The sequence below is a fragment of the Cervus elaphus genome, chromosome 9 (assembly GCF_910594005.1).
Source record: "Cervus elaphus chromosome 9, mCerEla1.1, whole genome shotgun sequence".
NCBI classification, from domain to species: domain Eukaryota; kingdom Metazoa; phylum Chordata; class Mammalia; order Artiodactyla; family Cervidae; genus Cervus; species Cervus elaphus.
The window spans coordinates 52,126,829-52,150,784 of NC_057823.1; the positions used below are offsets into that span (position 1 = coordinate 52,126,829).

Here is a 23,956-nt window from a genome sequence, read left to right on the forward strand (position 1 = left end):
ATATAATAGAATACTATTCAGCAATAAAAAGTAACAAAATATTGACACATGGTACAACATGGATGAACTTCAAAAGCATGCTAAGTGACACATGGTACAACATGGATGAACTTCAAAAGCATGCTAAGAACACATATTGTATATAATTTCACTTCCATGAAATGTCCTAAAAAGGAAATCTATAGCGATAAGAAGTAGATTACTGTTCATATAGGGCTGGGAGTAGGACTAAGGGTTGACAATAAATGGACACTAAGTTTCTTTATGGGGTGATAAAAATATTCTAAAATTAATTTGTGGAGATGGTTGCCTAACTATAACTTATAGAGTAATGGTTGCATAACTTATACAGCTATGGTTGTATAACTATAAATAATGCACTAAAAATCATTAACTTGCACTCTTGAAATGAGTGAATTTGATGGTATAAAAGTTAAATGGCAATAAACTCTTTTTATGAAAAAGGAAAGGATTGCTAGTGACCAATATTTTATTGTAAGTGTGGGAAAATAAGTGCAAGAATTTTCCTAGAAAACAATCTCTCCATGTATATAAAAATCTAAAATATTCACATCAGTTGACCTAACACTTTTACTTCTAGAAATTTATTCTAAGGAAATGGCTAGTTGGGCAGTTTGGTTCAGTTCAGTTCAGCCTCTCAGTCGTATCCGACTCTTTGCGACCCCATGGGCTGCAGCAAGCCAGGCCTCCCTGTCCATCACCAACTCTTGGAGTTTACTCAAACTCATGTCCACTGAGTCGGTGATGCCATCCAACCATCTCATCCCCTGTCATCCCCTTCTCCTCCTGCCTTCAATCTTTCCCAGCATCAGGGTCTTTTCAAATGAATCAGTTCTTCACATCAGGTGGCCCAAGTACTGGAGTTTCAGCTTCAGCATCAGTCCTTCCAATGAATATTCAGGACTGATTTCCTTTAGGATGAGCAGAGACAAGGATATTTCCTGCAGCATTGTTTAGAATATTAAATATTTTGGAAGCAATCCAAATATCCTCTAATAGGGAATTGTTTATATATAAATATGGAAGTATATGTAGCTCTTAAAAAGCATGAGATACAGAAACCCTTTTTCATGAAGATGGTGGCAAAGGCGAAGAAGGAAGCCCCTGCCCCTGCTAAAGTCGAAGCCAAAGAAAAGGCTTTGAAGGCCAAGAAAGCAGTGTTCAAAGGCGTCCACATCCACCAAAAAAGAAGATCCGATGTCACCCACCTTCCTGGCGTCAGCCAAACACTATGGCTCAGGAGGCAGCCCTAATATCCTCAGAGAGTGCCCCTAGGAGAAACAAACTTGACTGCTATGCCATCATCAGATTCCCCCTCACCACCGAGTCAGCCATGAGGAAAATGGAAGACTACAACACACGGGTATTCATTGTGGATGTCAAGGCTGACAAGCACCAAATTACACAGGCTGTGAAGAAGCTCTACGACATTGATGTGACTAAGGTCAACTCCTGATCAGGGCTGATGGAGAGAAGAAGGCATATGTTCAACTGGCTCCTGACTATGATGCTTTGAATGTTGCCAACAAAATTGGGATCACCTAAACTGAGTCCATCTAGCTAATTCCAAATATAAAAGTTTCACTACTAAAAACAAAAAAAAAGAAAGCATGAGGTACATCTCCATATATTGACATGGAAATATGTTCATTAGTATGTATTTTTTTTTTTAACGTGCTGGACCTCATTAGTATGTATTTTTATGGAAAATTTTCAACATACACAAAGGTGGACAGACTAGATTACAATAAGTTCTCATACCTCCATTCAGTTCGGTTCAGTCGCTCAGTTGTGTCGTTTAGGATTGACTGGTTTGATCTTGACATCCAAGGGACTCTTAAGAGTCTTCTCCAACACCACAGTTCAAAAGCATCAATTCTTCAGTGCTCAGCTTTCTTTATGGTCCAATTCTCACATCAGCTCAGTTGGTAAAGAATCCACCTGCAATGTAGGAGACCCCGGTTCGATTCCTGGGTCAGGAAAATCTGCTGGAGAAGGGATAGGCTACCTATTCCAGTATTCTTGAACTTCCCTTGTGGCTCAGCTGGTAAAGAATCTACCTGCAATGTGGGAGACCTGGGCTCAATTCCTGGGTTGGGAAGATCCCCTGGAGAAGGGAAAGACTACCCACTCCAGTATTCTGGCCTGGAGAATTCCATGAACTGTATAGTCCATGGGGTTGCAAAGAGTCGGACACAACTGAACAACTTTCACTTTCACTTTCTCACATGCATACATGATTATTGGAAAAACCATAGCTTTGACTAGACGGACCTTTATCGGCAAAGTTAAGTCTCTGCTTTTTAATATGCTGTCTAGGTTGGTCATAGCTTTTCTTCCAAGGAGCAAGCGTCTTTTACTTTCATGGCTGCAGTCACCATAGTGATTTTGGAGCCCAAGCAAATGAAGTCTGTCACTGTTTCCATAGTTTCCCCATCTATTTGCCATGAAGTGATGGGACTGGATGCCATGATCTTTGTTTTTTGAATGTTGAGTATTAAACCAGCTTTTTCACTCTCCTCTTTCACTTTCATCAAGAGGCTTTTTAGTTCTTCTTCACTTTCTGCCATAAGGGTGATGTCATCTGCGTATCTGAGGTCATTGGTATTTCTCCCGGCAATCTTGATTCCAGCTTGTGTTTTTATCCAGCCTGACATAGCTCCATTACCCAACTTCAATAATTACTATGTCATGGGAAGTCATGTTTCATTATCTTCACTTGTTTATTTCCCGACTCATTTTAAAAGAAATCCCCCCCAAAAAATAAATAAAAATAAAAGAAATCCCAGACATTATTTCACCTATAAAAATATTTCAGTATGTATCTCTGAAAGTAAAAGACCCTATTAAAAACCAAAAGTATCATCCCATTGTGTGATAACCATACTGTCATCCCACTTTTAAAAATAGTAATAAATATTTTAATATCCTCAAGTATCTCGTTAGTGTTCAAATTTCCAATTGTATCATAAATTTCATTTTTAATCATTTGAATCAGAATATAAATAGGGTCCACATGTTGTGATTGATTCATATGCTTCTTAAATACTTTTTAATAGTTTTATTGATATATAATCACATACCATATAATTCATCTATTTAAAATGTAAAATTTAATACATTTTAGTATATTAGAGTTGTTCAAGCATCACAGTCAATTTTAGAACACTTTCATCCCCCAAAGTAACCCTCACTCCTTAGCCCTTACCTCCCAAATCCCTCATCACCCCATATATGCTTTCTGTCTCTATGAATTTGCCTATTCTGGACGTTTCACATAAGCAGAATCATACAATCTGTGGTCTTTCATGACTGGTGTATTTTGTTGAACATACTTTCAAGTTTCATCCATGTTGCAGCATGTTTTTATTGCTGAATAATATTCTACTGCATGGGCATACCACATCATGTTTATCTGTTCATCAGCTGATAAATATTTAGGTTTTTCCATTTTTGTACTATTATGAATAATGTTGCTACGAACATTTGCACAAGTTTTTGGTGGGGATTCTTAAATATCTTTCAATTTATAAGTTTCCTCTGTGTGTGTGTGTGTCCTTACTTGCAACTTCTTGCTAAAGAAACTGTGTTGTTATTGTTCTCACAATCTGAATTTTGTGGTTGCATTTCTGAGGTAGTTTTGATCTGCTTCTCTGTCCTTTGTATTTCCTGTTACTACATAGTACGATGTGGAGATTTGATGGCAAGACTGCTTCATAGTTGGTATGGTGTACTTCTACCAGAAGGCAAATAGTGTCTGATTGTCTCTTACTAAAAAATTAGCAGTCATTTACACTCCATGCCTAGATCAATTAATTCATTAGAGGTCACAAAATGCTGATACTTTCTCATTACTACTTAAAATATTAGCTAGACTACTTTTATAAAGAAAAATTTCCCTTCATATACTATTTTGTTAACAGGTGGCATGATACAGTTTTAACAAACAAAAGTACATTATAGAACATCCATATTCATAGCAGCGTTTTTCACAATAGCCAAAGGTAGAATCAACCCAAATGTCCATCAACAGATGAATGGATTTACATACAATGGAATTTTATTCAGCCTTAAAAAGGAAGGAAATTTTGACATGCTATATCATGGTTGATTATTGAGGACATTATGTGAAGTGAAATAAGCCAATCACAAAAGGATAAATACTATATATTCTACTTATTTGTGCTATCTAGAGTAGTCAAATTCATAGAGACAGAAAGTAGAATGGTGGTTGCCAGGGGGTGGCAGAAGGAGAAATGGGAGTTATTCTTTAATGGGTACAGAGTTTCAGTTTTGCAAGATGAAGAAGATTTCTATGGATGGGTGGTGGTAGTGATTGTATGTAGTAAGTACATTAAGTACAATGTAAATATACTTAGTGCCACTGAACTGTACACTTAAAAATGATTACAATGGCAATTTTTGTCATGTGCACGTATTTTACTACAATTTTTAAAAAAGTTTTAAGTACATTACAGAATGGAATACTACACAGCAATAAAAAACAATTAATGTTGAGATGTGTAAATGGATCTCAAGGGTATTTTGCCGAGTGAAAAAAGCCAGTCTCAAAAGGGATCTCAAAACTCATACATACAGTATGAGTTCATTTATATATCATTCTCAAAATGACAAAATTACAGAAATGGAAAGTAAATTAGTAATTGTCAAGGGTTAGGCTGCGGTCCATGGGGTCTGGAAGAGTCGGACATGACTGAGCGACTTCACTTTCACTTTTCACTTTTATGCATTGGAGAAGGAAATGGCAACCCACTCCAGTGTTCTTGCCTGGAGAATCCCAGGGATGGGGTCGCACAGAGTCGGACACAACTGAAGTGACTTTGCAGTAGCAGCAGAGATGTGGAGGTTGATGGTTGGTGGACATGGCTGTAACAGGTACTGTGAAGGCGTTTGGTAGTTTTGGAATAGTTCTGCATCTTGATTCCAGTAGTAGTCACAGTAATCTGCAGATGTGATAAAATGACATTAAACTGTATATACACACTGTGCCAACATGAGTTTCCTGGTTTTGATACTGTACTATCATTATGTGAGATGTAACTATTGGGGGAAACTGAATGAAGGGCGCTGGAACTTTCAATACTATTTTGCTACTCCCTGTGAATCTGTAAGAATTTTTAAAAATTCATTTGAAATTACACTTATAGAACCACAAAGGTAGTATGAATCCATGTCTATAACATTTTTTTTAATTTTAAAAAGGAGCTATTATTTATTATTATCTTCAGTTTACATTTGAGAAAACTGATGTCCAGGATAAGGCTGAATTGTCAAAGTTAGCCTGTATCTAACAGACTAACTTTTAGTGGTTAACCTGTTAACCACTACATCATACCATATATATATTTATACATACAATATTTACATTAAAAGATTTGGACAGACACACAGTATTTGTTATGGTAGTTATTTCTAGGAAGGTAGAATTAGAGAAGGTGGCTTTAATTTTCAGCTCTATAGGTTTCTGCATTGTTTGACAATAAATAAAACTTTAAAAATCAGACAAAAATATTAAAAGGTAAAGCAGTAAAGCTACTGAGGCAGCCCCTCTTTCATGCCTCACAATGGATCTGGGTTACCCTACTATAGTCAAAATATTATTCTGAAAGCTAAAGCTTGGCAGGTGAGCCCCCAGCCTCTGTTAGAACGTCCCCTTTCCTCGCCCTGTTTTGTGTTCATCTCTTTGATCATTCTGCCTTTTTTGAGCCCAATCATCCCTCTAAATCTGTGTGGATCCTGGATTGTAGGTGGGGCTGAATGCAGAGGAAAGACCAACCGCTTGGGTTGGTCCCCTGCTCCACTTGGCGGGAGGACTGCAGCTGCCCCCAGCAGAGACACTGGGACCAGGACAGAGCCACAAGCTGTGAGGAGACCGGCTGTAGATGCAGCTTTCTCACTCGTGGCTGAAGATTCTCGAAACCAGTCCCACCTCTCAGGTCTCTGGTTCCTGTTTCCCATTGGCTAAATTTTATGGGACCAAGAACCTCTCCAAAAGAATGCTTCTAGGGCATCGTCAAAAATAAGACATTTAAAAAGTGATAATGTTCACGTAGAGCTTTGCCGCCAAATTCCAGTTCTTTCCTGAGAGCCGTGTTAATGTTAAAAGGTCATGAGACAGTACCTAGCATTAAAGTTCGTCTGCTTTCTCCTTGAAACAAAAGCGACTTCAACCAAAAGTTCAGTTTCTTTAATGCAAATTAAAGGGGAAATCAGTAATACTGTCAACGTGGACTGGACACAGTTTGCCTGAAGCCTTTGGGCTGTTCTGACTTCATTTTCTTTATCCACTGAGAGGGAGGGAAGGCAGCAAAAATGTCCTTTAAATCAATGGAGTGATTCAGGGGACCCCATAGAAGACAAAGAATTTTATTTTTCTATTTGGTTTTAATAACAAAAGAAAATCATTTTGTTATCTTGCCCATCCCTGAGTCTTGCGGGACCTTGGTTCCCCAGACCAGGGGTGGAACCTGTGGCCTTTGCGGTGAAAGCTCCAGGTCTTAACCACTGGACTGCCAGGGAATCTCCATGTTCATTATTTTAAAACATAAATAATATAGAGGAGTATGTAAAGCAAAAAGTGCAAGTGCCTTCCCTTCAAGTAATTCCCCAGGAATAATTAAGTTAAAATTTTGGTCTTCATCTGTTCAGATATTTTCCCATGCACATTCTAACACATATACAGATGTAACCAGAATTTCATAAAGATGAAAAAAACTTCTATTCAGGTATTTGTCACGCATGTGCCTGGTGGTTCAGTGGCTAAGATTCCAGGCTTCCAGTGCAGGGGATCCAGGTTTGATCCCTGGCCAGGGAACTAGATCCCACATGCTGCGACCAAGAAAGACTCTGCATGTCAAAACTAAAGACCCCACAGCTTAGACCTGGTGCAGTCAAATAAATAAATATTTAAGGAAAAAAAAGAAAGATATTCATTAGAATAAATTGTGCAAATCTCAAGTGTAAGCAGCTCCATGAGTTTTTATTGGACATTTTTTAACCCACAGAAATGGAATTATATCAACTACATTTTGCTGGAGTTTTTGTTTTTTACCTCAACAGTATTATGATAGTTCTTCCACAGTGGGACATATGGATTTAATCATTCTTTTCATGGTAGCACAGTATCCTGTAGTATGAATTCAGTACTGTAATTAACCTTTCTTAATTGGTGAATAGTTAGACTGTATCCAATTTTTGCTATTTCATGTTATAGATTTTAAAACTTCTTTTCTTTATATAAGAATAATACATGCTCAGTAGAGAACTTTCAACATTTCAGAAATGTTTGACTTAGAAAGCAAAAGTCCCTCATAATCCTCTCTCAGAAACCACCAAGCACAGATGTTATTCTCTTCCTATAGCACATCCATTACCTGTATTGTGTGATCTCTACACACTATTGGAAAAACAAATAAGTAACAAATACTATATAACTGTTAGGACTTCCCAGATGGCACTAGTGGTAAAGATTTTGCCTGCCAATGCAGGAGACACAAGAGATGAGATTCGATCCCTGGGTCAGGAAGAGCCCCTGGACTAGGAAATTTTTCTTCTACAGGTAGTAGAGGAAAAACTAGATACTATGAGCAAATTTATTCTAATGAATTGGACAACTTAAATGAAATGAACAAATTCCTTGAAAAACAATGGACACAAGAAGAAAAAAAAAATCTAAATAGCCCCATACATATTAAAGAAATTAACTTATTATCAAACTCCTCCTGCAAAGAAAACTCCAGGACTAGATGGCTTCACTGGTGAATTCTATCAAATATTTATTTAAAGAAGAAAAAATAACAATCCTACACAAATTCTTTCAAAACACAGAGGAAGGAACACTTTCCAACTTATTTTATGAGGCCAGGATAACCTTGATATGAAAAGTTGACAAAGATATTATAAGAAAAGAAAAATATAAATTCTTATCCCTCATGAACTTAGATGTAAAAATCTGATTAGTCTTTGACAGAGCAATTTCATTTCTAGGAATTTATACCTAAAAGCCCTCAGAGTTGTACAAAAATTAACTACAGAATATCCACTATAGCAATATTTTTGTTGCTGTTCAGTCACTAATTCGTTTCTCACTCTTTTTCACCCCATGGACTGCAGCATGCCAGGCTTCCCTGCCCTTCACCATCTCCCAGAGTTTGCTCAAACTCATGTCCATTGATTCAGTGATGTCATCCCACATCTCATCCTCTGTCATCCCCTTCTCCTCTTGCCTTCAATCTTTCCTAGCATCAGAGTCAATTCTTTGGCGCTCTGCCTTCTTCCTGGTCCAACTGACATTCATACATTACTGGAAAAACCATAGCTTACTAAACAGACCTTTGCCACCAAAGTGGTCTCTGCTTTTTTAAAAAATGTATTTTTATATTTCAGTTCAGTTCAGTTGCTCAGTCGTGTCCAACTCTTTGCGACCCCATGGACTGCAGTAATGCCAGGCTTCCCTGTCCATCACCAACTCCTAGAGTTTACTCAAACTCATGTCCATTGAGTCGGTGATACCATCCAACCATCTCATCCTCTGTCGTCCCCTTCTCCTCCTGCCTTCAATCTTTCCCAGCATCAGGGTCTTTTCTAATGAGTCAGCTCTTTGTATCAGGTGGCCAAAGTATTGGAGTTTCAGCTTCAGCATCAGTCCTTCCAATGAATATTCAGGACTCATTTCCTTTAGGATGGACTGGTTGGATCTCCTTGCTGTCCAAGGGACTCTCAAGAGTCCTCTCCAACACCACAGTTCAAAGGCATCAATTCTTTAGTGCTCAGTTTTCTTTATGGTCCAACTTTCACATCCATACATGACTACGGAAAAAACCATAGCCTTGACTAGACGGAACTTGATGCTGTGAAAGTGCTGCACTCTATATGCCCCCAAAATAAAAGTCTCAGTGTTTCCACTGTTTCACCATCTATTTGTCATGAAGTGATGGGACCAGATGCCATGATCTTAGTTTTCTGAATGTTGAGTTTTTTTTTTTTTTTTTTGCTTTTTATTCCATGGGGTCAAAAAGAGTGGGACACGACTGAGTGACTAAGACTTTCACTTTTTATGCAAAAGTATACACAATATGCACATACATATACATAAGCATATATAACCAAATACACTGTTGCTATTATTATTTTGTACAAATTGTTTTTATTGGATAAATTAAGAATAGGAAAAATGTTTCTATGCTACTTCACTTCTTCCTTGATGTTCTTCTTTTATTTACGAAGATCCAACTTTCTGATCTATATTATTTTTCTCTCTCTCTTTAAAATTTCTTTTAACATTTCCTAGGGGCAGTTCTACTTGTAATAATTGCCCAGTTTTTGTCTGATAAAGTATTTATTTCTCCTTTACTTTTGAAGGATAGTTTCACAGAGTGCTGAGTTCCAGATCAGTGCTTGTTTTCTTTTCTTTTCCTCAACACTGAATGTTGAGTTTTAAGCCAACTTTTTCACTCTCCTCTCACTTTCATCAAGAGGCTCTTTAGTTCTTCTTTGCTTTCTGCCATAACGATGGTGTCATCTGCATCTGAGGTTATTGATGTCATCTGATAACAATAACAAAGGGTGGTGTCATCTGAGGTTATTGATATTTCTCCCAGCAATCTTGATTCCAGTTTGGGCTTCATCCAGCTCAGCATTTCTCATGATGTACTCTGCATATAAATTAAATAAACAGGGTGACAATATACAGATTTGACATACTCCTTACCCGATTTGGAACCAGTCTGTTGTTCCATGTCCAGTTCTAACTGTTGCTTCTTGACCTGCGTACAGATTTCTTAGGAGGCAGGTCAGGTGGTCTGGTATTCCCATCTTTTTTTTTTTTTTTTTTTTATTCCCATCTTTTGAAGAATTTTCCACAGTTTGTTATGATCCACACAGTCAAAGGCTTTGGCATAGTCAATAAAGCAGATGTTTTTCTGGAACTCTCCTGCTTTTTTGATGATTCAACGGATGCTGGCAATTTGATCTCTGGTTCCTCTGCCTTTTATAAAACCAGTGAACATCTGGAAGTTCACGTTCACATATTGTTGAAGCCTCACTTGGAGAATTTTGAGCATTACTTTACTAGCGTGTGAGATGAGTGCAATAGGGCAGTAGTTTGAGCATTCTTTGGCATTGCCTTTCTTTGGGATAGGAATGAAAACTGACCTTTTCCAGTCCTGGGACCACTGCTGAGTTTTCCAAATTTGCTGGCATATTGAGTGCAGCAATTTCATAGCATCATCTTTTAGGATTTGAAATAGCTCAGCTGGAATTCCATCACCTCTACTAGCTTTGTTTGTAGTGATGCTTCCTAAGGCCCACTTGACTTCACATTCCAGGATGTCTGGCTCTAGGTGAGTGATCACACTATTGTGGTTATCTGGGTCATGAAGATCTTTTTTGTATAGTTCTTCTGTGTATTCTTGCCACCTCTTAATATCTTCTGCTGTGTTATTATTTATGGCTGTGCTGGGTCTTCATTGCTGTGTGAGGGGTTTCTCCAGTTGCTGAGAGCAGGGACTACTCTCCAGTTATGGTACATGGACTCTAGGGCATGCAGGTCATGCCGGCCCAGCTGCCTTGCAGCATATGGGACCTTCTTGGACTAGGGATCGAACCTGAGTCCCCTGCACTGGCAGGCAGATTCTTAACCACTGGACCACCAGGGAAGCCCTGATGTCTCTGCTTTTTAATAAGCTGTCTAGGTTTGTCATACCTTTTCTTCCAAGGAGCAAGCATTTTTTAATTTCGTGGCTGCAGTCACTGTCCACAGTGATTTTGGAGCCCAAGAAAATAAAGTCTGTCACTGTTTCCTTTTTTTCCCCATCTGTTTGCCATGAAGTGATGGGACCAGATGCCATGATCTTAGGTGTTTGAATGTTGAGTTTTAAGCCGGCTTTTTCATTCTCCTCTTTCATCTTCATTAAGATGCTCTTTAGTTCTTCTTTGGTTTCTGCCATTAGGGTGGTATCATCTGCATATCTGAAGTTGTTGATATTTCTCCCAGCAATCTCGATTTCAGCTTGTGATTCATCCACCCTGGCATTTTGCATGATGTACTCTGTATATAAGTTAAATAAGCAGGGTGACAATACACAGCCTTGATGTACTCCTTTCCCAGTTTTGAATCAGTCTGTTGTTCCATTGTTAATATTTATTTATTTATTTGATTGCATCAGTTCTTAGTTGCAGCATATGAACTCTTAGTTGTAGCATGGGGGAATCTAGTTCCTTGACCAGAAATCGAACCAGGGCCCCCCACTTTGGGAGCATGGAGTCTTAGCCACTGGACCACCAGGGAAGTTCCATATAGTAATATTTTTAATAGTAAAAATATTAAGACAACTTAAATGTCCCCCAAAATGTGATAATATGTTTATGATTGAATATACAACCATTGAAATATAATAAAAATATGTCTTGACACAGGAAGATTCACCATATATTGTTTATTTTAAAAGTAAGTTACCTGTAATTAGTCTCCAGCTAATAAAAATAACTGGAAAAAAAAAAAAGTAAGTTACCTGACAACCTAGAGGAGTGGGATGGAGTAGGAGGTGGGAGAGAGGTTCAGGAGGGAGGGGACATATGCATACCTATGGATGATATCATGTTGATAAATGCCAGAAACTAACACAATATTGTACAGCAATTATCCTCCAATTAAAATAAATATTTTTTAAAAAGTAAATTACCAAAAATTTCAGGTGCTTTCACTACACACACACAAATGAATAGAGAAGTTAACTGTCATGACTGTAATCATGCCATTATGTTTATGTGTATCAAATCAACATGTTGTACACCTTAAGTCCATAATTTTTTTTAAACAGGTATATGATGAAATAGTATAATGGCATGATCCTACATTTTCAAAGAAAAATATATATTTATATATAATGGGAAAACACAGAAAGGACAGAAACTAAATGTCACAAATGGTTAATTGTTGGATGATGGGAGTGTAGTAGACTTTTGTTTCCTTCCTTTTGCTTATCTGTATTATTATCTGTATTGCTTACTTCCTTATCTGTATTTCTTGCAATGAAAAATGTAAATTACTTTTTAATACAAAGTATTGTTGAAGAAAAGTTTTAAAAATGTGACCAATGAGCATTTTGCACCTCTCCCATTACAGTTCTTAGGAAGAAAAGATTTAGGACTTTGGAATCTTCCTCTCCACCTCCAACCTAACACCTATCCATCCTTGGCCACTGGACATAGCTTTGCCCTCCTTTGACACTGGATCCATGGTGGCCCTGCCTTATGGGTCCAACCTGTATTCAGTAGGTTAGGCATTACAAGTTTTGCGGCTGACTTATGGCATGACTTTTAGCAAGATCCTTTTCCTTAGGGGCTCCAGTTTCTCCTCTCTTAATCAGTGATTTTTAAGGTGCCTTCCAGACAGAGTAAGAACAGATTTAGAATCAGGAAACCCTGGGGGAGACTTGGGAATGTAGGCATCACCGCCCAGAAGAATATTCCTTATTATTCTTTGTCCCCAAAAGGGTCCCCAACCAGGTAAAAAGCACCTCCCAGACCAGGCCTTATAAAACCAGTCAGCCTTATATTTCTCTGGTCCTGGTTGCTGGCCTCCACACAGAGTAGTTGCTCCGTGAACTCACTTTTTGCCTCTATCTTTTAAAAGTAATCCCAGAATAGGTTTTCTTTTTAAAATTTAATTGGAGGCTAATTACAATGTTGTAGTGGGTTTTGCCATACATGGACATGAATCAGCCATGGGTGTACATGTGTTCCCCATCCTGAACCCCCTCCCATCTCCTTCCCCATCCCATTCCTCAGGCTCATCCCAGTGCACCAGTCCTGAGCACCCTGTCTCACGCATCGAACTTGCACTTGTGATCTGTTTCACACATGCTAAATATACATGTTTCAGTGCTATCCAGAATAGGTTTTCTAAGCTTGCTTTTGATGGTGAGCTGAACGCAAAGTTGGTTTTATTACTGGAGCACACACTGTGCAAGTTTTTTGCTGAGGTAACAGCTTTATTGCTTATTTGTAACAACTCACCAAGCGGAGCACCTCTCCTGACAAGCCAGTGGCTGAGAGACATTCAAATTGTCACTCACTTGGGGCCTTCGTGGGGAAAACCATCTCAGGGCTGCCGGCGGTGTGCATGTAGAACCATAGTCCCGCAGGTGCCCAGGCTGTTACCACGCGGCTTCCCGAGAGAGATTTGACCAGACTCTTGACTTGAGGGAAGTCCCAAGCTATGCCACTGTGGAGCTGTGTGACCTTGGACAAGTCCTTTCCTCCTATGGCCCTACGTGCTCTTCCCCGGTCGGTTTATGCTATGGGGACGGTCGAGTGATCTGGAAAACCTTCGCTTTTAAACATTTATTCATCTCAGGTATCACGCCAATCCGAGCCCACAGTCAAGGCAATCAAGGACCACTACTGGCAAACCTCTGCGACCCGCGCCACAAGTCTCGCGAGATCTCTCCTCTGCGCTTCGCGGCGTCATCCTCTCGCCGGCCGCGGCGGCGACGGCGACGGCGACGGCGCGTGAGGTACTCACAGGGGCGGCCCGTATCCCTCCGCCGCCGGCGCGGCCCGGCCCTCCTTTCCCCCGGCCCGCCAATCCCCGCTCTCCCGACCTGCCCCTCGGCCTGGGCCCACCCCGCGCTCCGGCTGCCCCACCCCGGCGGCGCCGCCCGCCCGCGCGTCCCTCGGTCCACCTGCAGCAGGCAGTCCCTCCGGCTGTCCTACCCTGAGGCGCCGGCCGAGCCCGAGGCCTGAGCTCTTGCTCTCCGGCGGAGGGATCCGCGGCGGCTGAGGAGGCGGCGCTGAGCCTAGAAGGAAGAGGCAGCTACCGCGGTGGCGGCGGCGGCGGTGGCGGCGGCGGCTCGGGCGGCAGCGCATAAAGGGGCCGCCGCCGGGTGATGCGGTGACCGCTGCGGCAGGCTCAGGAGCCGAGTTGGCCTCGGCCCTAAGTCCGTCCCGCCGGAACCGCGCTCCGGAACTCCCCATCTTCTCCGGCCGATCCGCAATCACCGAGGCGGCCTCGCGCCCCCTCGCCCCTTCCCCGTCCCTCCCCTGCCCCCGTCCCCGCCCCGGGGCCGCCGCCACCCACCTCCCACGATGGCTCTGAAGAGAATCCACAAGGTAAGAGGCGAGGGATCGGCTGTGTGTTTGGGCAGCTAGGCGGGTCGGCCGAGCTGGCTGCGGCCTGCACTTCCCGCCGTCTTCTCCGGCGGACTCCCGGCTGCTTCGGACCGGGCTGCTGGCGATGGCCCGGCCGGGCGGCCTTCACACCCCACTCCCAGTGATGGCGCCCATAGAGGCCCCGGCGCGCTGCCCGCACTTAGGCCGGAGGTATGCTCGCTGGTTCAGCGTTCCTTCCCGGCCTCCTTTCTAGGCCCCGCGTGGTATGGAGTCCCAGGGCCTCTCCCCGGCCTGGGACTTCTGTGCCAGAGGGCCATTGTCCGGCTGTGCCAGGAGGGGGTGCTGGAACTGGGGCGTTGGGCGGCCCCATCGACGGAGGTCGAAAGGGCTCTGTGCCCTATCTCCGCCTGTGCACCCCCTATCCCCACCTGCTTAGGCTCCCTCCGCAGAACCCCTTGAGCTTGGGGCCCTTACGAGGAAACGTTTTTGTCCGATCCAGAAATATTTCTTGAGTTCACTTGCCGTTTAGCGGCCGCACGCTTCCGTCCACTCTGCTCGTCCAGAAACTAAATAGGAAGTTGAGGAAATAAGCATGACTTTTAAGAGGAAGGGGGGAAGTGGAGGGAGAAGCATTTTATTCCTTGAGGTTGCCAAATGTAGTCAGAAACATACTTCAGTTTGTAGGAGTGGATTTAATAGAAGGGGTATTGTCAAGGATAGAGGTAGAAACCTGAACATTTGAAAACCACTGGAGAGAATTTCACAGGTTTCCTTTTACATTCTCTTCGCAAAATGGATTTTAACGCTTAAATGAGGTGATGTTTTCTGGGAGATCCTTTTAATGTAGAAGGGATTTTGCTAGGTTTTTCCAATAGAAAAGATTTCTTTGCCCTTTGAAAGGTTATCTGTAGTTGTCTCTACGGAGGTTTTTCTAATATTGCTTCTAGATTATGGACTTGGCTTAAAGTTTAGGGTTTTTTCCCTTCCCTCTAATATTATAACCTCCTATTATCTCTCACTATCTTTTTTACTTAGGGGGAGAAGCGACACTGATGATTTGTTTCGTGTTTGACTTGGCTACTTGGAGAGGCTGTACTAAATCTCTAGCCAGTGAGAAGTAGATCCTGGGATCCATTCTCTAGGATGGGATGGAGATGCAAGGGGGAAGAGAACTAATTTTCACCTTGCATTAAATTCAGTGAAAATGGAGATTTGGTCAGTTTAAACACTTCAGCTCAGCAGTTGGTCCTGGTTTTATTCTTGATCAAAGACCTTTCCTGTGGAATTAATCCCAGTGGTTATTGTAAATTAGGTTAGATCCTCACCAACTTCTTTTGACTTTGATTTCCATCAAATGAAAAAGGGCAGACTTTAGACAGTAAATCTTGTACTAAAGTGAAGCAGGTTATTTGTTAAAAGAAGCTCATCCTCAAGTAGAGATCTCTTGAACCCTTTTAAGGGGCAGGAGCACACTGAGGACAAGTTATGTAAGTAAATAATAGCATTTTTAAGACTTTAAGGAGTTAATAGATTCTTAAGGACTAATTGAGAAGTTATCAACTTGAAATTATACTTACAGAAGATTGTGCACTTTTAAAACCTGAAGAAGAATAAATATAATGTGCAATCACTTACAGATCAAGAGATATAACCTTTAGTCTCTACTCTAAGTGATATGTGTGTTATGGAGGTTTTTTTAGAGAAGGAAATAGCACTCAAAACATGCATTTTAATCGTCTTCCTTGCCTTCTTTTGAGATACTGCATATTCGCTAGATTTTCTCTAAAAGATACCTTTATTAAAATTTTAGTAAAAATCAAGTGTCTACCATGATTATTTGAACTTTTAAAACTCACTATTAACCTTTTTTTCACCTGGTTTGTAACCTAGAACTGTCCTCAAAGTATGGCTCAACTTAGACTGCCAGGGATTTGAAAAATAAACTTATTTTTGGTGTACATACTGGTCAATAAAATTGTGAAAACAAAATGAAGATTTTTTTTCCCCCAAGCATTTTGTAAAACACTAATTTTAAATTGAATACAGACTTAACCTAGATATGTATAAGACCAGTCCTATCTCACCCTCAGGCCTAGTAATGTATCTGCGATGCAATCCCCCAAAGACAGACTTGGCTTACATAATTGGTCTTAGTCTTGAATCTTCCCAGTTACCACTCTGAGAAAGTAGTTCTGTTTAAATACCTCTCAACTTCGGATAGCATGGACTACTGCATCTGGGTTCTAATAAAATTTTATTAAGAGCAAATACTTTTGACCAAGGCAGCGTCAGGAATTCTGTGTCTTGTGTTTCATTGACACAGGATAATAGTGTTCTGTGAATCTCACAGTCCTTTAAATGCCATGACTTTTTTGGAAAAAGCTCTTGATGGATTTTATTTTGATAGAAACTTTAAGGTCGTATATGCTTTAACAGAGTTTACCGAAGAGTTTTCATTTTGAACATCCATTATGGTTCCATGCAGGGTTTGGGACCCTTTGGTATTGTTTGTATCTACACCAAATGGCCCCAGTCTGCTACATTTTGAGGTTTTCTGCTGACATTATGGGTCTTCAGCTTTGATTTTGATGCTTTGAGTGTCTGCCTCTAGCAGCACCACCCCCAGCCTTTTTCCAGTTGGCTGCATCTCATCTGTTGTGGGCTGGGAAACCAGATCACTGAGCTTATTAAAATTATGTCTAAAATAAGATCCAGTAGGCTCTGAGTGAAGAGGGCTTCATGTGTTCTGTGAACTGTGTGGTCTGTTTGACTGATCAGAGACCTTTTTTTTTTAACTTGCTTCCTGTTTTTCTTCTTTACTTTTGTTATACAGATGCAGGAGGCTTTTTGTGCTCTTACAGTGCGTCAGCATTGAAATACAGGGTAAATTTCTTTATTTTGAGGAAGAGTAAAAGGCTAAATATCATGAGGAATTGGAGACAGACCAAAGTTAGGATACTAAAAGCTCTTAACAATAATAGTGACTTGTACATTTTAATGGTGTCCTGCTAGATATAATTACATTTGGTATACATAGCTTTAATGCCAGGACTGTCACTTGATTTACTGTATTTCTATGATTAAAGCGTCTTTTAAGTTTCCTGAAAAGCCCAGTCAGTCAGTTAATTTTCCAGTAAAATAAAATTTCAAACTCTGATGGCTAGGCAGGTAACCAAAATGAGAGCAAAGGGAATTGGAGGGAACTAGAAATTGCACGTGCTTTTAGAAGAGGGCAGCTGCTATTCAGCTCCCTCCAAGTGTTGCTTTTGCCAGGATCTGTGCCCAAAGTTACCAGATTTTTTTTTTCTTTTTTTTTTGAGGGAAGCCACAAAACCAAATTTTTGGCAACCAATTCAAATTAAAAACAAGGACAGCAAAACCAAAAGACACCTCCACACTTTTTTTGGTAGATTGGTAGGTACCAGTTTAATGTATGAATTAAAGTTAACAAAAGATTGAGGTTCAGCAAGTAACCAGGAGCGTAAGGATTAAATCATTTGAACCATACTTTCTGTCTTTTTCAAAGTATTGCTTTATGTAAATAGGCATAATTAAGTAGTTTTTTTTGGTAAACTTTTAATTAACTTCTTCAGTGAAGTTTTGTATGGTTATGGTTGTAGGAAAAACCAGTTCAGTAGGTAGATTGATCCCAGGCAGATGCTTACAACTTACTCTTCATTGTAATCTGTTTCATGTTATGAATCATCTTTCTGTAGACTACATACTTTGAAAATATCTAAGATTGCCAGTTACCAAAGGATGATTTTTAAGGATATGGGAAGGGAGTTGTAATATTATAATAGTACTAGTTTTAAGATTATCTTAAAATAGAAGTGTGATATGATACATTACATTAATCTTATCAGAGGTAAGGATTCAGTTAATCCCAGTCAAAATGATGAAACAAATTAGCAAATAGTCTTGTGGAGTATTTGGAACTTTAATAAGTGGTTGACAGAAGATGACTCAATTAGTTATATATTGGAAAGTAGACATCCCTTCTTACTTCAAAAGATAAACTTCTTGAAATCTCTGGGAAGATTTTTTTTTCCTTTAGAAATGATTCTTTGCTTCACAAGGGTTTGTTTAGTTGAGAAATTTTCTTTGGCTCTTTTGGGTTGCTATTTAAATATAATTTAAACAGCCATCATTAACTTCATAAATCTGGGGGGGGGGGGGGGCGGTGTCTAAAGTCTCCCAAAGTATATTATTGTACTGCTGACTGACAAGGAGGAAGTTTTGACAAAGTCCAATTCTAGATATTTTAGTCCAGAGAGAGAAGGCTGCTAAAATATCCTAGGCATTTCTCAGGATAGGAATACCTGACTCATGCTTGATGCTGCCAGCAACCTTTGCAGCCTCATCCCAAAATTGAAGGAGCACACTTGTTTTTTCTGTAGAAATAAAGTTTTGGTGGTTAGGTTCCCAGGCTAACCTTCAAAAATCATGTTAAAAATATGACATAGAAAAATAAAGTACCATTTCTTCTTCTGTATACACAATCAAGTGAGATTTCAAGTAATAGAATCATAAAATTTTAGCTCTGCATCACATCTCAGAGCTATGGCCTAAAAAGTCCATGTGACTTAGTAGGGCTGGATTAAGAATCTGGATTTCTTGACTGCTCAGTGTCTTTTCTGGCAGGCACTGTACCCTTACACAGTCGTTAGGGGTGTAATCCCAGGGAATGCAATTTTTTCTTTTGTTCAAACAGTTGAGCATTTATGCTCTGGAACCAGAAGATTTTACCTTCAGCATCTCTTTTTATTGTTGGAGAGGTGTCCATGAATTCGCTTAAAACAATGCAGTTTTGTTTTGTTTTTCAGTGTTTTAATTCCCATAAAGCAGAAAAATAAGAAACTATGCAAATTTTGGGTGTTCTATCCTCCATATATCTTTCATCATAGTCAAATGGGTTTTTTTTTTTTTAATGGGTTTTTTAATCTCTCCAAAAGACTAAGAATCACTGTCCTACCTCCTTAAACACTCCTTAATCTCAGTAGGTGACCCAATTACCTATTCTGTAGAGAAAATAAAAATCTGTGTGAATCCTTTCAAATTTCCTTTGAAGACTTTAAAAAGAAAAACCAGACCTCACAGCTACAATCTTGAGAGTACTCAGTGTATATCAGAATGACTGAATCTTCTGAACAACTCTGTGAGAATTCTGTTCTCAGGTTAGAAGAGAAAATGGAGGCTTGGAGAAGTAAACAAACTTGGCTGTGATTATATGGCTATGATATGAAGAGCCAGGATTCAGATGCATTCTATCTTGACCAGGGAGCCAACCATTGCTCCAAATGTACCTTAGTCATCACTCTTCTTCCCTCTTGTCTCAGGGGAAGCTCTGCTTTTCCCATTGCAAGCTAACTTTTGCTATACATCCTATTCTTTTGCCGGGTCCTTGCTCTCTAATAATTGTCCCTGCTCTCCTAGTTCTTATCTCTTCTTTGACTCCCCTCAGTATCCAAACTTATCTAAGACTTTCTCATCATAAGAAAAACAAAAAACAAAAAAACTTTTACCTCCTCTCCCCAACTAGAGCTGATTCCTTTCCTTCCTCTTCTTTATCTCTTCCATCTCTGACATTTCAGTGCCAAAATTCTTGACAGAATAGTGTATATTCACTGTTTTGGAACTGTTCAGTAAGGTCATTGATGATTACTTAATTGCCAGATTCAGTGGATACCTGTTTTTATTTAATTTCTGTAACAGTTGATGTGATTATTACTTCTTTCCCTCGGCTTCTGATAAACTGTTTCCTCCTTCTGCATATCTAGTGTTCTAATAAAGTTAGTGTTTCCTAACTTTTTTAGAATAATGTTAAATTAATATTATTGATGGATATAAACAAGAGTTCATGAAGTAATGTATACTTGGATTAAAATTGACAGCACACATGACCCCAGATAAATTAACATATCAATATATAATATCACAAGCACAAAAATAGGGAAATTATTTACAAACAAAATACATTAAGAGGAAACATTGTTCACTGTCATTTTGCTGTAAAGTAACAAAGTAAAAATGGTATTTTAAGAAAATAAAAGGAATCATCATCAGATGCTGCATTAAATGTGTTACTCTTGAGAATTCCCTGTAGTCCATTGATTAGGACCCCTCAATTTCACTGCTCATTTCACACCCACTTTCACCTGGGTTCAGTCACTGGATGAGGAACTAAGATCCTACAGGCTGCTTGGTGTGGCAAAAAAAAAAGATGTTACTCTGTGTTGTTTTCATTACAGTATAATGCAAACATTTGTTTTAAACAGGTGCACTGCAGCAAAAGAAAGAATTAAAATTGCATATTTTGCAATATTCATGCAGTTAGACTACTACCAACATTATTGTCTCATGGATAGACAGGTCACTTAACTTAAAAAAAAAGTTTTCTTATGTTTATTTTAAAATAATCTGTTATTTTTGGGTTTAAGAAAGGACTCTGCTTTTCATTTAAAACTTCCATCTTCTAGCCCATAGGGGCTCAATTGGTATAGTAGAAATATTAGTGTTTAATATGCTTTGATTAAATAACTTCTCAAATATGTTTGAATTATAATAAGTAAAATAAATCACTGAAGTTAAATAGATAATACCCATGGTTAAATGCTGTTTGTGCATCAGAGCATAGACATAATTTGCTTTGTAGTGTGTAAATTTCTTGAGGCATATTACTGCTTTAAATTAGTGTAAATATGTAGTATTTCTTAAACACATGTATTAAAGATAGGTAAAATTTAGGACAAAAATGTTGCCATCTTTATCCCTGTAGTACATGTTAGCATCTCATAAGAAATACTACTGTAGTTGAAACCGTTCTCAGAATTATTTTCCTTTAGTCTTTGTGCTTTTCCTTATGCCTTCTCAACCCACCCCCTCCTCCTTCTGAATTCTTATTCATCCTTGAATATCCAACAGACCACTTCTCTGTGAAGCATGCCCCAGGCATGCAGGCAATAGGGTTCTACTATAGAACTGTTTCTTAGTATATAGACATGATTGATTATTACCCCCTCTAGACTGAATTCTTCTGGGCAAAGTCCCTGTCTTCTTTATATTCCCAGTACCTGACACATAGTAGGCATTCAGTTTTTGCCAGCAGCTTTTAGTGAATGTTAACAGCAAGTAGTATGGTGGAAAAACTAGTAGAATTTTGGAGCTCCATGTCTACTCAGTCATGTTCTAACCCTGTGTGTGTGGCCTTAGGCAAGTTACTTCACTGATTTTCTTTGGTCTCAGCTTCCTTGCCTGTAGAATGAGGATAATGTCACATACCTTCCAAGCCTGTGGGGGATGAGTAGAAAGGAAATATGGACCACATAAAAGATAGTTTTTAATATTAATTACCACTGGCTTAATTGCCCAGTAATGTTGACCCGTGAAATTGGTAGAATCTTGAAATCTTAGATGGTGTCAGTGATGTTTTCCATTTCACTTCATTGCCACCACAGTCAAAAAAGAAGGAAAAAAATGTACACCCTGATGTTGTAAAAATTATGTTTTATAATACTTCTAAATGGAAAAAGGGACTGAATTCCAAATCTTTTCTTCAGTAAACTTCTAACTACTGTTATCTTAATATATTTCCAGCACATGTGATATTTTTGTAAGCCTAGATGTAAGAACAATTTTCTTAACATTATCTTGTAATAGAAGTATCTGCTTCTGTCCTTTGAGCATATAACCACGCACCCCCACCCCCGCCACTTGCACCTGTTTAAATCATAGCACTCCTTCATCAACTTTTTAAGGGCCTATATCAGATTAAAAAATTTGAAATCAAAGCTGAATTTTACAGAAGCCACAGTGATAACAGTTTAGAAATAGATTTCTTAAAATAATAGTATACTAATGGGAGTGAGTGCTTTTCTTTAGATTAAATGTCCTCGTGTACACCAACTGTATCAACTTCATTCAATTCAGTTCAGTTGCTCAGTCGTGACTCTTTGCGACCCCATGAATCACAGCACGCCAGGCCTCCCTGTCCATCACCAACTCCCGGAGTTTACTCAAACTCATGCCCATCGAGTCGGTGATGCCATCCAGCCATCTCATCCTCTGTCGTCCCCTTCTCCTCCTGCCCCCAATCCCTCCCAGCATCAGGGTCTTTTCCAGTGAGTCAGGTCTTTGCATGAGGTGGCCAAAGTATTGGAGCTTCAGCTTCAACATCAGTCCTTCCAATGAACACCCAGAACTGATCTCCTTTAGGGTGGACTGGTTTGATCTCCTTGCAGTCCAAGGGACTTTCAAGAGTCTTCTCTAACACCATAGTTCAAAAGCATCAATTTTTCGGCGCTCAGCTTTCCTCATAGTCCAACTCTCACATCCATACGTGACCACTGGAAAAACCATAGCCTTGACTAGTTGGACCTTTGTTGGCAAAGTAATGTCTCTTCTTTTTAATATGCTGTCTAGGTTGGTCATAACTTTCCTTCCAAGGAGTAAGCGTCTTTTAATTTCATGGCTGCAATCACCATCTGTAGTGATTTTGGAGCCCCAAAAAATAAAGTCTGACACTGTTTCCACTGTCTCCCCATCTATTTCCCATGAAGTGATGGGACCAGATGCCATGATCTTAGTTTCAACTTCATAGGGCCGCTGTAATAAATTACACAGTAAATTACTGAGTGGCTTAAAACAGCAGAAATCTATTCTCTCACAGTTTTGGAGGCCAAAAATCCAAAATTAGCATACCAGCAGAGCCACACACCCTCTGGAAGCTATGTGGGAGAATCCTCCTTCCTTCTTCCAGCTTCTGGTGACTGTAAGCATTCCTTGGTTTGTGGCCACATCACTTCAGTCTCTGCCTTCATCTTCACACTACTTTCTCTGTGTGTGGTTTCTCTTTTGTCTTTTAAAAGGATATTTAGGGCCCATCCAGGTAATCTAGGATGATCTTATCTCAAGATCCTTAATTTTAAGTATGTTTACAAAGACCCTTTTTCTAACTAAGGTAATGTTTATAGGTGATAGGAATTAAGATGTGTCACATATCATTTTGAGGAGCATTCAATGCAGTGTACCATCTAATCCCCAAATTCTAATAAATGACTGTTTTAGATTGTAGTAGCCTTTAGGCTTTTCTGTTTTTAACTTTCTAAAATTCTGAAACAATCTCAGACCTACAGGGAGTTGCAAATACAATACCTAGAACCTCTTTTTCTTTAACCATTTCAGAGTAAGGTACCAACATGATGACTCATCAACCCCAAATACTTTAATGTGTGTTTCTTACAAACATGGACATCAAAATTAGGAAATTTCCATTGAAATATTACTGCAGTCTAATCCTCAGACCCCGTTTAAGTTTTGCCAGTAATGTGCTTTACAGAAAAGGATCCAGTCCATAGTTACTCGTTTAGTTTCTTTTTTTTCTTTTTATTAATTTATTTATTTTTTAACTCGTTTAGTTTCCTTCGGTTCCTTAGTCTCTCCTTTGCTTCAATGGCCTTGACACTTTTAAAAGATTAGAGTCCAGTTATTTTGTAGAATGTCCCTCAGTTTGTGTTTTCCTGTTATTTACTCAAGATTAGGTTTAGGTCATGCATCTTTGATAGGAATGTCACAGAAGCATTACTGTTTCCATCTCTGCATCCTATGAAGTGATGCGTGATTTTGGTTCAGTTTTTTTCATTCCATCCTGTCAGGTACTATTCAATTTTAGTTTGACCCATTATGGAGAATTTTCACTTCCATCACTTGATTAAGGGGATATCTACCGGGGTTTCATACTATGAAGTTACTTTTTTTCTCCTTTATAATGAATAAATAATCTGTTCAGAGACACTTTGAATAT

The 23,956-nt window shown here is 39.4% G+C and overlaps 2 protein-coding genes and 1 pseudogene across 2 annotated transcripts in view; 2 read left to right on the plus strand and 1 right to left on the minus strand.

Annotated features, from left to right (window-relative positions):
• The first annotated feature begins 1,097 nt into the window (after positions 1-1,097).
• LOC122700795 lies at positions 1,098-1,566 on the plus strand (annotated as a pseudogene).
• Positions 1,567-4,597: 3,031 nt separating this feature from the next.
• Positions 4,598-14,072, minus strand: LOC122700217 (translation initiation factor IF-2-like). Its single transcript, XM_043912939.1, has 2 exons — positions 13,119-14,072; positions 4,598-4,985 (listed from the first exon to the last, which is right to left on the minus strand). Exon 1 carries the CDS (start codon positions 14,017-14,019, stop codon positions 13,564-13,566), a length of 456 nt encoding a protein of 151 aa, XP_043768874.1. The 5' UTR covers positions 14,020-14,072; the 3' UTR covers positions 4,598-4,985; positions 13,119-13,563.
• UBE2D2 (ubiquitin conjugating enzyme E2 D2) overlaps positions 14,011-23,956 on the plus strand; it is a 43,436-nt gene continuing 33,490 nt past the window's right edge. Inside the window, exon 1 of the mRNA XM_043912940.1 lies at positions 14,011-14,154. Coding sequence (XP_043768875.1) covers positions 14,131-14,154 — 24 coding nt within the window. The 5' untranslated portion in view covers positions 14,011-14,130. The remainder of the gene's footprint in view (positions 14,155-23,956) is intronic.